The sequence below is a fragment of the Danio rerio genome, chromosome 22, assembly GCF_049306965.1.
Source record: "Danio rerio strain Tuebingen ecotype United States chromosome 22, GRCz12tu, whole genome shotgun sequence".
Lineage (NCBI taxonomy): Eukaryota > Metazoa > Chordata > Actinopteri > Cypriniformes > Danionidae > Danio > Danio rerio.
Window position 1 is genome coordinate 39,670,204 of NC_133197.1, and position 14,797 is coordinate 39,685,000.

The 14,797-nt window shown below is 40.4% G+C and overlaps 1 protein-coding gene across 2 annotated transcripts in view; it reads right to left on the reverse strand.

Annotated features, from left to right (window-relative positions):
* Positions 1-1,217: 1,217 nt before the first annotated feature.
* The window catches only part of fxr1 (FMR1 autosomal homolog 1), a 23,251-nt gene continuing 9,671 nt past the window's right edge, over positions 1,218-14,797 (reverse strand). Inside the window, exons 10-17 of one of the 2 annotated variants that reach the window (NM_001312881.1) lie at positions 13,607-13,716; positions 11,448-11,534; positions 11,161-11,362; positions 9,802-9,990; positions 9,347-9,547; positions 7,055-7,132; positions 4,264-4,349; positions 1,232-2,161 (exon numbers count right to left, since the gene is read on the reverse strand). In NM_001312881.1, coding sequence (NP_001299810.1) covers positions 2,048-2,161; positions 4,264-4,349; positions 7,055-7,132; positions 9,347-9,547; positions 9,802-9,990; positions 11,161-11,362; positions 11,448-11,534; positions 13,607-13,716 — 1,067 coding nt within the window. In that variant the 3' untranslated portion in view covers positions 1,232-2,047. Of the gene's footprint in view, positions 2,162-4,263; positions 4,350-7,054; positions 7,133-9,346; positions 9,548-9,801; positions 9,991-11,160; positions 11,363-11,447; positions 11,535-13,606; positions 13,717-14,797 lie in introns of both variants that reach the window. The other variant, NM_201301.2, reaches the window with a different exon arrangement.

The following is a 14,797-nucleotide window of genomic DNA, read 5'->3' on the forward strand; positions in this document are numbered from 1 at the left end:
ATTGGTGTCTGGTCTGTTTTATATGTAAACCAATGAGCTTCACTGCAGCTGTGCGTTGCCCAAATCAGATTCACTCCATTTTGGTTTATTACAGTGTGAACAGTAGCAATCAATTGTAATCAGAAAAGAAATCTATCAAGGTCTGATCTTTTTTTTTTGTTCCTATGGAAACTATTAAATTTTCCTGCAACTGTTTGTGGCCCAAATCAGATTCACTCCATTTCGGTTTATTACAGTGTAAACAAACAAAAAAAAAGTGTTATCGGAAGGTAATCTAGTATGAATTAGCATGCTGCTAGTATGTTTATAGCATGCTGTTAACATGGTTCTACTATGAATTAGCATGTTGCATACATAAATGTTTGTTAGTATGTTTCTAGTATGGATTGGTATGTTGCTAGTATGTTTGTATGTTTCTAGTATGGATTGGTATGTTGCTAGTATGTTTGTTAGTATGTTTCTAGTATGGATTGGTATGTTGCTAGTATGTTTGTTAGTATGTTTCTAGTATGGATTGGTATGTTGCTAGTATGGTTCTGTTTGTTGTATGTCCAATGTAAAGACAATGGCAGTTTTTTTTTTTTATAATAAAGGTCTATAGGACAGTTGCTAGGGTGTGGCTAGTAAGTTGAAAGGTCATCAGTGATTGGCAAATTGGTAGTCTGAGTTAAATGAGCCCAAACTTAAGTCTGTATGACAGTCTGGGGCAAAGTTATGCGGTCATGAAGTTTGGTGCAATGTTAAGTCAATGGGGCTTTTCAAGGTCATTTTTGGGAAAACCGTAAGTCGGATCATTTATAGCAAAAGATATAGCAAAAAGATATAGCGACCCGAGTCAGACCAGTTTGGAGTTAGTTTGGTTGTATGAGCCATCTAGGAGGAAATGCGTTTTTAAGTTAGTCTAAGAAGAAGATGGAAAAATAATACGTTGATGTAGTATAAAAGTTTGTTGTTGTTTTTTAAGCTACCATAATAACTTAAATATATAATTTTTATAATATATTTTACATAATTACACAAAATCGACCACCATAATTGTAAAATGAACCCATTATTTATATATAAAAGTTGTAAATAGCATTATTGGAGTTTACTTTGCTCTTATAATGTTGAAGTTTCACCTTAGACTTTGTGTTTTACTTGGCTTTTCGGTGTAGTCTATTAGGTTTTTTTTTTTAGAAAACCAAAAAAGAAACCATCACAACGGATACACCAACTTTGAAAGGTCGGCTGGAAGATCAAATGTTTATTTATTCATTTCTTTATGAACTACCTGCATACAAAACATATTGCACATCAAACAACCAGAATGATCTTTAAAAAAAACCCCAAAGGACTAAATCGAACGCGGTTTACGCAACCGAACATCTGGAAAACAATCCGCTCTTTCAGTAGTCCAATCTGCGTGCCGAGCCGTCCAGGCAGTTTAGTGTTAAAAACAACTGCGTAGTTAATTTTAAATACTGTACATTTTTCTTCTTCCTAAAATAAATAAACCAGAAAAAAAGGCTCCTGTAGCAAAACGGTCTCGGTTGCCGCCGTTAAAACTCAACAGGCAAAAGGATGAAACCCCAATTCAATCGTCTTTACATACAGCATTTAAAATGGACAGAGTTAGCAGACCAGTTTCCAGACTAACATTATTCTAAAGGTCAAGAAATGACTATTCAGTGCAAAACATCCCCCCCCCATAACCCCTCGTGAAGAAGTGGTTGCATATTAAAACGTAACAAAAAGCAGCTAAGGATGTCTGGGAGTCTTTGTGTGTTCAGACAAGTTGTCGTTTTGTGTGTGTGTTTGTTTTGTTTTTCTCTATAGCCAGCCAACATCATGTTGAAACTACGCTCTGAAGGCACAACATACAAAGGTGTAACTCGTTTTGTTTTTCCTCGTTTCGTTTTCGTCATAACCGTTGTATTCATCAGTTGTGAGGAACTGAAAAGTGCAATCGAGGATGTGGAAGTCTGTACGTCTTATCTTTGGCAAGCTTGTACGAGCACTGTTGTCGAATGGTCAAGGTTATGAGTTGTGTTGAGTTGGGAGATGATTACGAGACTCCGTTGACCACGGCTTTGGCTGATTCGCTCGGTTCGTCTGCGTTATTGGGGCCGTTGCTCACAGATTCAGCAGCGCTGTGCTCGGATATAAAGTCTCCTCGAGTCTGTAGAGCAAACACAACACGTCAGAACTGACCGAGTGTCCACAGCAAATACATTCACTCAACAAGAAATCAGATTAAAAGAGTCTTAAAGGAGCACTCTGCCCTTGTTTATTTGAGACAGGCTCCTTTTACAAGTCTACTGGAGTTGCACGCATTGCTCAGGTGTGAGTTTACCATTCTACAGCTTGAGTTTCTTTCTCTGAAAGCATCTGAGAGTTTCCTCGGCTGTGTTTTTTATCATTAGCTGCTTTTCCACTATCGTGCTGAACTATTCTAAGAACAGTTCGGTACAGTTACGGTTGTTTCTCCACTGAGCCTGGAACGGTGTGGCACGATTACAAACTGTTGAATTCTCAGCACGGTTATACAACAGTGAAATGATATTTTTCAAGACATTTCTATTCAGCTTAATGTGACATTTAAAGGCTTAACTAGGTTAATTAGGCAGGTTAGGGTAATTAGGCAAGTTATTGTATAATGATGGTTTGTTCTGTGACTACTGAAAAAATATATTGTTAATCAATTTGACCTTAAAATGGTGTTTAAAAAAATAAAAACTGCTTTTATTCTAGCCAGAATAAAACAAATAAGACTTTCTCTAGGAGAAAAAATATTATAATATTTAATATATATATAATATATTACAATTTTTTAAAATATTCACAATTTCTAAGAGAGCTCGTCGGCGGCCATTAGCCTGCCATAGTGTATTAACATTCACAGATGGCACCAGGACCGCATAATAAGCCCTTGCTTAGATTAAAACTGTCGTGTTTTCTTAAGCGCGACGCTGAAAAACAGAAGCCTTGCTGTTTTTAAGGTGGACTGGATAGGGTCAATAAGAAGCTGCAAATAAGATGCTGGATTCAGCCTCGTCCCTCCTTAACGCAAACACAACAGCAGTCTGGTAGTGATTGCGCAGCTTTTTTCGGAGTTAATTATTGCGATATTGTAACGGTCGCTTAATGTTTGATATGCATTGTGTATAAATGTCATGTCCCCTTTAAGAGGACTCCTGTGGTAGTTTTACCTTTGAGATGTAAGCACGCATGTATGGGAGCTCAGTTCAGTTCTGGCGAGCTCTGAGGAGAAGTGTGTGATGGTTGCTTTACCGCTGTATCATGTGAAAAGTTTCTAAATCCTGGTGTAATATGAATTGTCATTAACAGGAAATGATTTAGCCTAATATAGGCTACTCTGAAACTGTGAATAATTCACTGTCATTTTATTTATATTTATTTTATTTAACAAAGCAGTTTGTGTTTTGATAAGGGTCAATAGTGGAAGCTTATTACGGATTTCAAAGAAAAATCTTAAGATTAAAAAGGGAACATAAGCTGGACCACAACAGATCAATGTCACAACGAATGCTCAAGTAATGAAGCCTAGTTTACAGCTAGCATCATGTTTTAGTTAGCTGTGTCGTCTGTCATATACAGTTATTTTTACTCAAGAAGATATGTTGTTTGAGTTTATCACAAGAACTATAGAAACTATATTATACTTAAAAACAAGTCGATACTCAGAACTTTGGTATTGGGATCGGATTGAAAAAAATGCTATCGGTGCATCCCTACAAATAACCGATATCATTGATAAAATGTTAAGATTAGCAATGTTATATAAATACATTGTAAACATTAGGTGAACTATCAAATAACACCATTTACTACCTGCCAATAATAAAGATTTGAACCGTTTATTAGCGCTTGATCTTATTCCAAATCCCTAATCCTAACACTACCTTAATAACAATCAATAGGCAGTTTATTGAGTTAATAGTCTTAGCTCATGGTTTGTTTGTTTTGTTCATATATATATATATATATATATATATATATATATATATATATATAATTTTTTTTTTTTTTTTTTTTTTTTAAGATTTCTTTTTGGCCTTTTTGCCTTTATTAGATAGGACAGTATTGAGACAGGAAGCGAAGTGGGAGAGAGAGAGAGGGGGTACGGTAGGGAAATGTCCTCTAACCGGGATTCGAACTCGCAACGCCCTGATGTGCTATTGCACCATATGTCGGCGCGCTAACCACTACGCTTTTGCACCGACAGCTCATGGTTTGTGAATAGAGTGAATTGTACATTACCATGTCCTTCTTGCTCTTCCTCGTGTCTCTGGGGTTTGTCTGTCGGCTCTGGGACTCAGCTCGCGATATGTAATCGGCCACAGTAACTGCAACAGATGACGATGATCTGGATTATTCTCAAATAACAGCACAAGCATTTGTGTGAGTGCAGACGAGCGCTTCACCTCTGACAAAATGCTCTTAAAGTTGAGACTCTAGAGAGCAGGTGCATTTATATGCATCAGAATAACCCAGAATCATTATTTTCATTTAGATTTTAGTTAAAATAATACTTTTCAGTCGAGTTTCACCATTTTTTAAACCATTCAGTGGATTCCAGAGTCTGGCGGGGGCACTGTTAGCTTAGCTTAGCATAGATCATTGAATCGGATTAGACCGTTAGCATCTCGATTTGATGTTTCCCCCATTCAAATCGAATGCCCGAGCATACCGCTTAAGAAGCGTTTCAAAGATGGCCGCCGAGTAAAATGACTTGCCTTAAAGTTTCAGCGTAATATTGCACTGCTGCAGTCATGCTACAACAGGAAAGTTTCTTAATTATTACGCTAGAATGGGAATTTAAGTTTTAGCCATGTCAGCATAGAAAATAACAACTTTTTATTTTCTGTCAGTCTCAGTACACAATATAAGTCCAGCTTTAAATAGTAAAAATAATCAAAACTCCTATCATTTTTGAGCGAGATGCTAATGATCTAATCCGATTCAATGATCTATGCTGAGCTAAGCTAATAGTGCTCTGAAATTCATCCAGTTAAGCGATCAAGGACTGAAATTATTCGTGGATCATTTTCAATATTTCAAGACTGAAAAACGACGTAGCAGTGCATAAATGCAGGCAATAAATATTGAGCATATCACCAGTGGCGTATCGCAAAATGCGGATGCACCCCTGCAGGGGTTACTGAAGGGGTTCTGACGATCACTGCAATGACTGACGGTCGTGGAAATCACACTCGTTGGGGGAGGGCGGGGGTTGTGGTGGTCGCAGAAATCACGCTTAGTGGAGGAGGCAACTGCACTGCATACGCCACTGCATCTCACAGAATCCTCAGGTAAACAACTAGATTGTGTAAAGTCTACATGCGTTTTTTATAAAAACCATGCAAATTAATACAAACCGGCTATAATATAATAATCATTATGCAATTTCACAACCAGTTAATATTCCACCAGTTTTCCAATCAAGATCACGCAAATGGCTGAAAATCCCATCCCAGCAGGCTCGTGTTGGTGAGCTGAAAACGGCATTCAGTAGCTGTGTTTCCATTCAAATAACGTGAACTAGATTTATGCGCAAAAACTTGAAAGACGTGTAAAAGATTTGCGAATGAAGCAGCGTTTCCAGTCAATGAGAAGCGAAAGAGAACAAAACCATCACCTCCTGACACACTGGAGCAAATATGAGGCAGAGAAGTGGAGTTTGCTGCATTGGGATTCGCCACTCTGGTGTTTCTTCTTCTCTAAGGGTGCTTTCACACCTGCTTTATTTAGTTGGATTGAATCGCACTAGAGTTTGTTTTCCCTTTTGGTAGGGTTGGTTTGGGCAGGTGAGAATGCAGCAATCGTACTCGAGTGCGCACCAAAAGCGGACCAAATAAGCGTACCGAGACCTGCTTGAAGAGGTGGTCTCGGTACGCTTTCAAACGAACCCTGGAGCGGTTCATTTGTGGTGAGAATATGATCCGTACTAAAACAGGTCCAACCGGAAAAAGTACTGCGCGTTTTGGACTAATCCAGCTGCCGTAGGCCGATGCGCTGTGGGATATGGAGGAAAATATTTGTTGACAGCGCTTTACCAACAGAGAGAGAGAGAGGGGAAAACATTACCTGATGGATTGTTGGTAATATTTCCACATGAGCATGTCACAGTTTAGCTAAATTAATTCACGCCTCCTCCTGCAGTGACGAGTGATGCATTAAACACTGTTTTCCAGCCGCGGCCGCGCTTCATTCTCCAAATGTATAGTTTGTCTAAAGCAGGGATACAATCAGCCAGCGCAGTCGTCCCTCCAGAGTAAAAGTTTTTGTTCTCCTGCGGGAGTTCACTGGCATTTTCCCGCACGTGAATTCTGACCAATCAATAAGCAGTTTAGGAAATGTGTTCAACAACATCTGGCCAACGAGAGATGTGGATTTTGTCAGATGACTGCATTTTGGTTTGTTTCAACTGGTTCGGACCAAAGCCAGCAGTGTGGTGTGAAAACGACTCAAAGACGGCAGAAAATGCAACAATGTATCATTTATTACCCTTGGTCGGGACCAAATGAAGCGAACTACAGATGTGAAAGCACCCTAAGAAATGAGTCTGCGCCTCAGAAAACGAAGACGAAACGTGGCGAGACACACTGTACGAGTGCAGACAGATGCTCAAGACAGTTCTGGAGGGAATAATAATAGAATAATAATACTACTGAAGCACTGTGATGATGGACTGATGGAGGGCTGAGGCCTTTTACAATCAGCAGAACAGCGTTTCAGATCTGCAACAATGTAAAGCTGGAAACATCTGCTGCAAACCAACATTAATGCAAAGCCCCTCAAACTCACATGTATATCTGATCAGCATCTGTCAGAAACTAAATCACATCAGTTTATTCACTAAATGTGTTTACATCAGAGTTTATGCACATTTTTTTTCCTACTGAATTAAAAGTTTATTCTACTTTTCACGTTTTTATGCTCATATTGCATTACTTTCAGTATTTTTGTATGCAATATTCCAAAATGAGCATATAAATAGGTGGAGGGAAACACAGCACGTGTCATGCAGTGTTAATTGAAGCTGCTTTACCTGGCTGCCTCTCCTCAGCAGGTCTGAAACGGCGGCGGCGGCTGCGATTGCGCCGCTGAGATTTGGCTTCAGCTTCATCTATAAAACACCAGTCCTTAAATACTGACGGCCAGTTTGAGGGATTCCTCTATTTCATGTAGTCAATGTTATTCAATTGAACAAATCTATATTTAGGGTTTATATATAAATGTGTTTTAATTATATACAAGTTTATTTACAGACGTTCTGAGTACATTGCAGTTTAAAGTTTATCAGCTGATATCCTGCCATTGAGTTTATTTCTGTCCATTTAGTTTTATATCTTACAACTTAAAATGCATCTTAATCTTGACTTTGACAATTGAGATTTAAAGTCTTAATATTCATTTTAAAAGTGTTAATAACATTTTTATATTAAACTTAATATTGTTTGTTGTAATGATCACAGGTTTGTCTTGAAATCCAAAGTTGATCTTGTAATTTATGAATTTTTTCTAAAATAAATTATATCTCTGATTAATAAGTAGTCTAAAAACAAAAATATATATATCATTATAATCTCAAATCACATTTTGTATTAATTTGTACGAATTAGCCACTAAACTAAGGGTGTCCTGGAGGGCCGGTGTCCTGCAAAGTTTAGTTCTAAGCCCAATCAGACACACCTGGGCTGGCTAATCAAGCTCTTAAGCTGCGGTCACACTGGACTTTTCTCCCCATAGACTTCCATTCATACGCACGCGAATGCGTCAGACCGGAAATGCAGGATCATACGTCAAGTTTAGCAGGTCAGTGCAGTGCAAAGTTCAGGCTTGGTGAACTCTGACCTGCGAAATCGCATCACTTGACTGCGTGAGACCAATCAAGGATCAAAACATGACCTCTCTGGACAGAAGTTTAAAACATGGAGCCATCGCTCGCTTTTTAAAATGTCTAATCATCGTGTTTAATCCCGCCCCTTTTCGCAGCACCGTACGACAGAATTTCGCACACACAAACTCTAGTGTGACTGCCGCTTTACTGGGCTTTCTAGAAACATCCCTGCAGGTGTGTTGAAGCGAGTTGGAGCTAAAATCTGCAGGACACCGGCCCTCCAGGACTGAGATTGAAAACCCCAGCACTAAACTGACAAAATAGTTGTTCCCTGGTGTGATCAGGATGGAGAATACGGAGCAAAAGAATGACTAAATAAAATCATACATTTCCGTACAACTGAACTCGTATACATTCGTACGAACTAGCCACTAAACTGATTTTATATGATCTCATTCGGAAATTTTAGTACAATTTGCTCATCTCCCAGGAATGGTTAGGTTTACAGATAAAGTTTAGTGCCACGTCTTCTTTTAAAAATCAGACATTTGTATGAATTAGGCACTAATCTGACTAAACCTAAAATATTTGCATGTCCTAGTGAGATCAGGCTGGAGAATACGGAACCAAAGAATGACTAAATTACATTTTCAAACAACAGTATTAATTTGGATTCGCCAATAAACTAAATTTGTATGATTTTAGTCGATTATTTTATTATGATTTGCTCACCCCCCCAATGACAGTTGGGATTAGGGGTGGGCTCTGGTGCCACGCCTCCCTTTAAAAATCCAACATTTTTGTATGACTGAACTCGCATGAACTGACAAAACGCAAAATAGTTATGTTTCCTAGTGAGATCAGGCAGGAGAATACGAACCAAAAGAATGACTAAATAAAATCTTACATTATCTCATGACTGAAATTGTTTGAATAAACCACTAAATTGACAAAACGTAATATAGTTTTGTTCCTTGTGAGATCAGGCTGGAATATTGGAATATGACTAAAGCAAAAGAAAGACTAAATGAATAGTAAATTTTCGCACAACATAACTTTTATAAATTCATATGATTTAGCCACTAAACTGACAAAACATAAAACAGTTGTTTTCTCGCAAGATCAGGCTGGAGTGTAAAAAGCAAAAGAATGAATAAAATCATAATATTTTTGTAAGAATTTGTACAAATTAGGCACTAAACTGACAAAACATAAAATAGATACGTTTCCCCATGAGATCCTGCTGCAGAAACCGGAGCTACAGAATGACTTAATCTCTCTAAACTTATATGAATTTGCATGAATTAGCCACTAAACTAACAAAATGTAAAATAGTTGGTTATGTTTCCTCAAGAGACTACAGAGCAAAAGAATGACTAAAATAATATTGTACATATTTCCGTGCAGAATTTTACGAATTAGCTACTAAACTGACAAAACAGTTACGTTTCCTTGCAAAAGAATGACTAAATCAAATCAATGTGTTGTAGTTGTTTTTACCGAGGCCGTTCTCGCTGAGTGAGGCGTTGTCAGACTCGCTCATGCCATCCATGACTGTGGTGTCCTCATCGGTGCGGCGACGGCGAGAGCGTCTGCGGCGGCTCGTGTTCATCTGAGACTCACTGCCATCAGTATCGGCCGTCTGGTCTGTCTCAGTGTTGTCCAGCAGACTATACGGGTTCCCGTCCGGATCCTTCAGCACTGACACAGAACAAGCACACTTAATAACCACATTACAAACAAAAATGCTGTTCTTACTTGATAAGTTTTGTCTTGTTTCTAGTCCAAATATCTAAAAATTATGCTTAGCCAACCCCAATTAGACACACCTGAACGGTAATCAAGTTCAGTCTATACTAGAAACTTCCAGGCAGGTGTTGAAGAAATATAGAGCTAGCTATGCAGAACACCGGCCCCCTGTTTCATGCAGACAGTTTTTGATAAGGCTGTAAAACCTGAGCTGATGGAGTTGGAGGCTCCTCTTCCTCTACTTCCTCTTCCTCGCCCTCGCAGGTCTCTCCTTCGGCTGTCTCTCTGCGGTCTAGGGTTTCTCTCGGACTCGTCTGCTGCCAGAGACCAGTCGCTGAGCTCCGCTTTACGCTCAGAGTCTGTTTCTGAGGTGTAGGAGTGCTCAGAGTTTGTGCCTGAGGAGAAATGGAGAAACATAAAGACTTTTATTAGTCAATGCAGGATATACTGCAGCAGTTTCACTGCTTTAAACTAATCACACATGAAAAGATCAAGACTCATAGAAAGACGACAGCAACTTAAATAACCAACAAAGGTCTGATTAAGAAGAACTAAAGAGGGAAAAGAAGAAAAGGGAGAAAGGGAAGATGAAGAGGAGTTGGAGAAGCAGAAGAAAAAAGAGGAGACAAAGAAAACAAGCACAAGAACTGAACCAGGAGGAGACCTGAAGAAGAAAAAGAAGACGAAAATGGAAGAACAGAAAAGAAAAACAAGAGCAGACGAAGAAGAATGAGGAGAAGAACTGAAGGAGGAATAGAAGAACTGAAGGAGAAGCATGAAAGAAATGAGAAGAATAACTAGAGTAGAAGAAGAACTGAAGATGTAAGAGAAGTACTGGATAAGAAAAAAATGAGAAAAGAAAGGAGAAGAATTAAATGAGGAGAAGGCAAGGATGGAAGAACAAAACAGAAGAACAGAAGTGAAAAAAAGAAGAATTGGAGAATAAAAACCAAAGTAGAAGAAACAAAAAAGAAAAGAAAGGAGAATAAGATCTGAAAGAGGAGAAAAATAAGATTGAAGAACAGAACAGTAGAACAAGAAAAGAAGTAAAAACGAGAAACATGAGAAGAGCAGATGGGGACAAATGAGGAGAATAAGAACAAAAAGCACAACTGAACGAAAAGAATGAACGAATGAAAAGAACGAGTGAACAAAATGAACAAACGAAAACGAACAAACAAAAAGCACGAACGAACGAAAAGCACAAACGCACGAAAAGAACAAAGAGCACAAACGAACAAAAAGCACAAACAAATGAAATGAACGAATGAAAAGAACAAACAAAAAGGACAAACTAACGAAAAGCACAAACCAATGAAAAGAACTAACAAACAAAAAAAAGAACAAACTAAAAAGAACGAAAAAACGAACAAACAAAAAGAACAAAAAGAACAAAAAGAATGAACAAAAGGAGAAGGAAAAATATAAAAGAGTAGAACAGAACAGAGTAGAAAAAAGGAGAAGGAAAAAAACAAGAAAGAGAAGAAAGGAGAAAAGGAGGAAAAGTAGAAGAAAGGAGAAAAGAGTGAAAGAGGAGGAGGAGTAGAAGAGAGAGGATCTCGCACCGTAAGCAGAGGTGTGTGCTGGCCCCCTGCGGCCTCTGCCCCTGTAGGAGCGCTGGGTGTGGATGGAGCCACTGCTGCTCTCATCAGGGCCGAAGCCTTTCTCTTTATCTGCAGGCCGGTTTGGGACGGATCTGAAGCCCATCCCAATCTGTCGGAGCTGCTCATCAATCTGCAAACGCTCCAGACGCAGCTGCTCCACCTCCTGCACATGCACACACAGACACACACACATATGAGCATCTCCACAATGCTTCTAAAGAGTCTGTGAAGAGTTGCTAAACACTCACGTTCAGGTAAGCGATGTGGTACTCCAGCAGCACCTGTACGTTGCTGATGCTCTCCTTCGTTCCAACAAATGTAAACGGCACCATTCCCTGTGGAAGCAAATAATAAAACACATTATTGCCTGCTTGCTGGCTGCATCGCAATAGCTGCGCCCCAATGCGCATATTATACTACAGTATGTGTAATACAAATCGGTGTGCACTTCGTGACGCGGGTGTCTGTGGTGCTTCATGGTGATTTAAAATCTCTGTTTATGGTAGACTCTTAATCAGAGATTTATCCTAATCATGAGTATTGGTGTCCATGTAAACATACTCAGTGAAAGTGCCAGATGATGTCACAAGCTGTCAAAGACAGTGCATTAAGTTAATTCCATGCGCCCTCAAATGTTTCATCAAGTTTGACGTGTTTACCCCCCAACACGCAACTTTTGCAGAGCATCTGCTTCTTGCTGCTGTCAGAATCCTTGCTTGTAAAATACAGCTATACTTTAGAACGCTTAGTTTCAGCAAATTGATTGAACGCGATCATGCATGATGATGAAGGGAGTCGCTCACCGGACAGTACTGCGCGTGTTGCCTTTTATATGTCGCTGAGAACAAGAACAAACGCCTAGCATCGATAACAGCGTCCGTATCCCTCAAGGTTGTTTAGAATTACATGTTTAGAAATGGTGTGACAACGTGCACCTATGTGTGCCTTTGATGTACAGCTTGATGCTTCTTACGTACTTGTTGCAGCACCAGTGGCATTGAAACTGATACGCTGATTCAGTCCAGTGCCAACCAGTTACCTAGGTAACGGTACTCAACCCTAGTTTGGGCATTAACTTCTGAATGCAGCATTCTGTACCACCTGAGGAGATTTCTCTGCATTAAGGGTGCTTTCACACCTCTGAGTAGATTCTGTTGTTCTGAAACAGGGATTAAAACTTTTACAATGTTGCTCTTTGCTCTTGGTGCGATTCGCTTTTAGACGGCAAAGTTTCTAAACGGACCAAAATAGCTAAAACAAGACAGGTGTGAGTAAACTCTCCTCACATTGGTTAGAGTTTCAGGGTTTATTTTGCAGAGTCCCGCTCAGCTGTCAGGGGGATGGTAATGGTTTGGGGTGTTTGACAGTGTGCGGGCAACGTGTCTGAAGAGCGATGAGGGATGCGGTGGGGAAGGGTAAGAAGGGTGCACGATATATTTGAAGACTGGGAGGGAGACGCGCGATTACCTGGAGATTACTTGTTTGCAGGCATCCGGGAGTCTCTGTGCATTTGCGGGAGACTCCTGGAATCTCCGGGAGACTTGGGATGTCTGGAATGATCTCCCGCCCTTCACATAATTCTCTCTTCATATAGCCGTATGCCTGTTATATATCCATAAAACACTGTGATATAGCCGAGCTCGGATCTTATCGCTTTCTCACTTCAATCGATCCGCTTCAGAGTTCGTTTCAATCGAGCTGAGATCACCTTATTCAGGCTATCTCGGACCGATTGTTTTGGCGCAGATCCGAGCGCGATTGCTGGATTCACTTATGCCAAACGAACCGCGCTAACTGGGCAACTAAGCTCTGAAACAAAAGTCTAGGTGTGAAAGCACCCTAAGACTCGTGAATGGCAGATTAACCTGCTGCTAAAATTCATTCATTCATTTTCTTGTTGGCTTGGTCCCTTTATTAATCCGGGGTCACCACAGCGGAATGAACCGCCAGCTTATCCAGCAAGTTTTTACGCAGCGGATGCCCTTCCAGCCGCAACCCATCTCTGGGAAACATCCACGAACACATTCACACACACAGTCATAGACTACGGACAATTTAGCCAACTTAATTCACCTGTAACGCATGTCTTTGGACTGTGGGGGAAACTGGAGCACCCGGAGGAAACCCATGCGAAGGCAGGGAGAACATGCAAACTCCGCACAGAAACGCCAACTGAGCCGAGGTTCAAACCAGCGACCCAGCGACCTTTTTGCTGTGAGGCGACAGCACTACCTACTGCGCCACTGCCTCGCCCTGCTGCTAAAACATGGAAGGAAATGAAATATGACAGAAATGTGGATGATGATGTTGAGATAATTGCAGTACAAGTAGATGAATTGGGACGCAGCGATCGTGTGTGAAAGCACTGAAGTGGCTTAATCTCTGGTGCTGCTTTGAGAAGTCTTACTTCTTGTCGAGGGAGTTTGTTGTCATTGTCCCCTTCGATGCGCACTCTCACCACACCAGATTTATCCACAATCTCCTGGATCACCTTGCCATTTTTTCCAATAACCTTACCTATGAAAGAAAAAAAACATGTGAAAACCGTTCAAATTGACTGAGCAAATTCAAGAGTATGAGAAATCAACAACAGAATGACACTATTCCACCATCACACAACACTTTAGGCTAGCCTTGAACAGCAGCAGCGTTCTAGGCTAGTTTTGAACAGCAGACGGCGCTCTAGGCTAGTCCTTAACAGCAGATGGTGCTCTAGGCTAGTGTTTAACAGTAGAGGGCGCTCTAGGCTAGCTTTGAAAAGCAGATAAAGCTCTAGGCTGCTGTTTAACAGCAGATGTTGCTCTAGGCTAGTTTTCAAACAGTGGATGGTGCTCTAGGCTAGTTTTTAAAAACAGACAACACTCTAGGCTAGTTTTGAAAACCAGATGGCACTCTAGACTAGTGTTTAACAGCAGACAGCATGCTCTAGGCTAGTTTTTAAACAGTGGATGGTGCTCTAAACTAGTTTTGAACAGCCGATGGCGCTGTAGGCTAGTTTTGAACAGCAGATGACACTCTAGGCTAGTTTTGAACAGTAGATGGCGCTCTAGGCTAGTTTTGAACAGCAGATGGTGCTCTAGGCTAGTTTTGAACAGTAGATGGCGATGGCGCTCTAGGCTAGTTTTGAACAGTAGATGGCACTCTATACTAGTTTTGAACAGCTGTCGGTGCTCTATGCTGGTTGTTAACAGCAGATGCTGCTCTAGGCTAGTGTTTATCAGCAGATGCTGCTCTAGGCTAGTTTTTAACAGCAGATGGTGCTCTAGGCTAGTGTTTAACAGCAGACGGCATGCTCTAGGCTAGTTTTTAAACATTGGATGGTGCTCTAGACTAGTTTTGAACAGCAGATGGCGCTCTAGGCTAGTTTTGAACAGCAGATGGCACTCTAGGCTTGTTTTGAATACCAGATGGCTTTCTAGGCTAGTTTTGAACAGTAGATGGCGCTCTAGGCTAGTTTTGAACAGCCGATGGCGCTCTAGGCTAGTTTTGAACAGCCGATGGCGCTCTAGGCTAGTTTTGAACAGCCGATGGCGCTCTAGGCTAGTTTTGAACAGCAGATGGCGCTCTAGGCTAGTTTTGAACAGCAGATGGCGCTCTA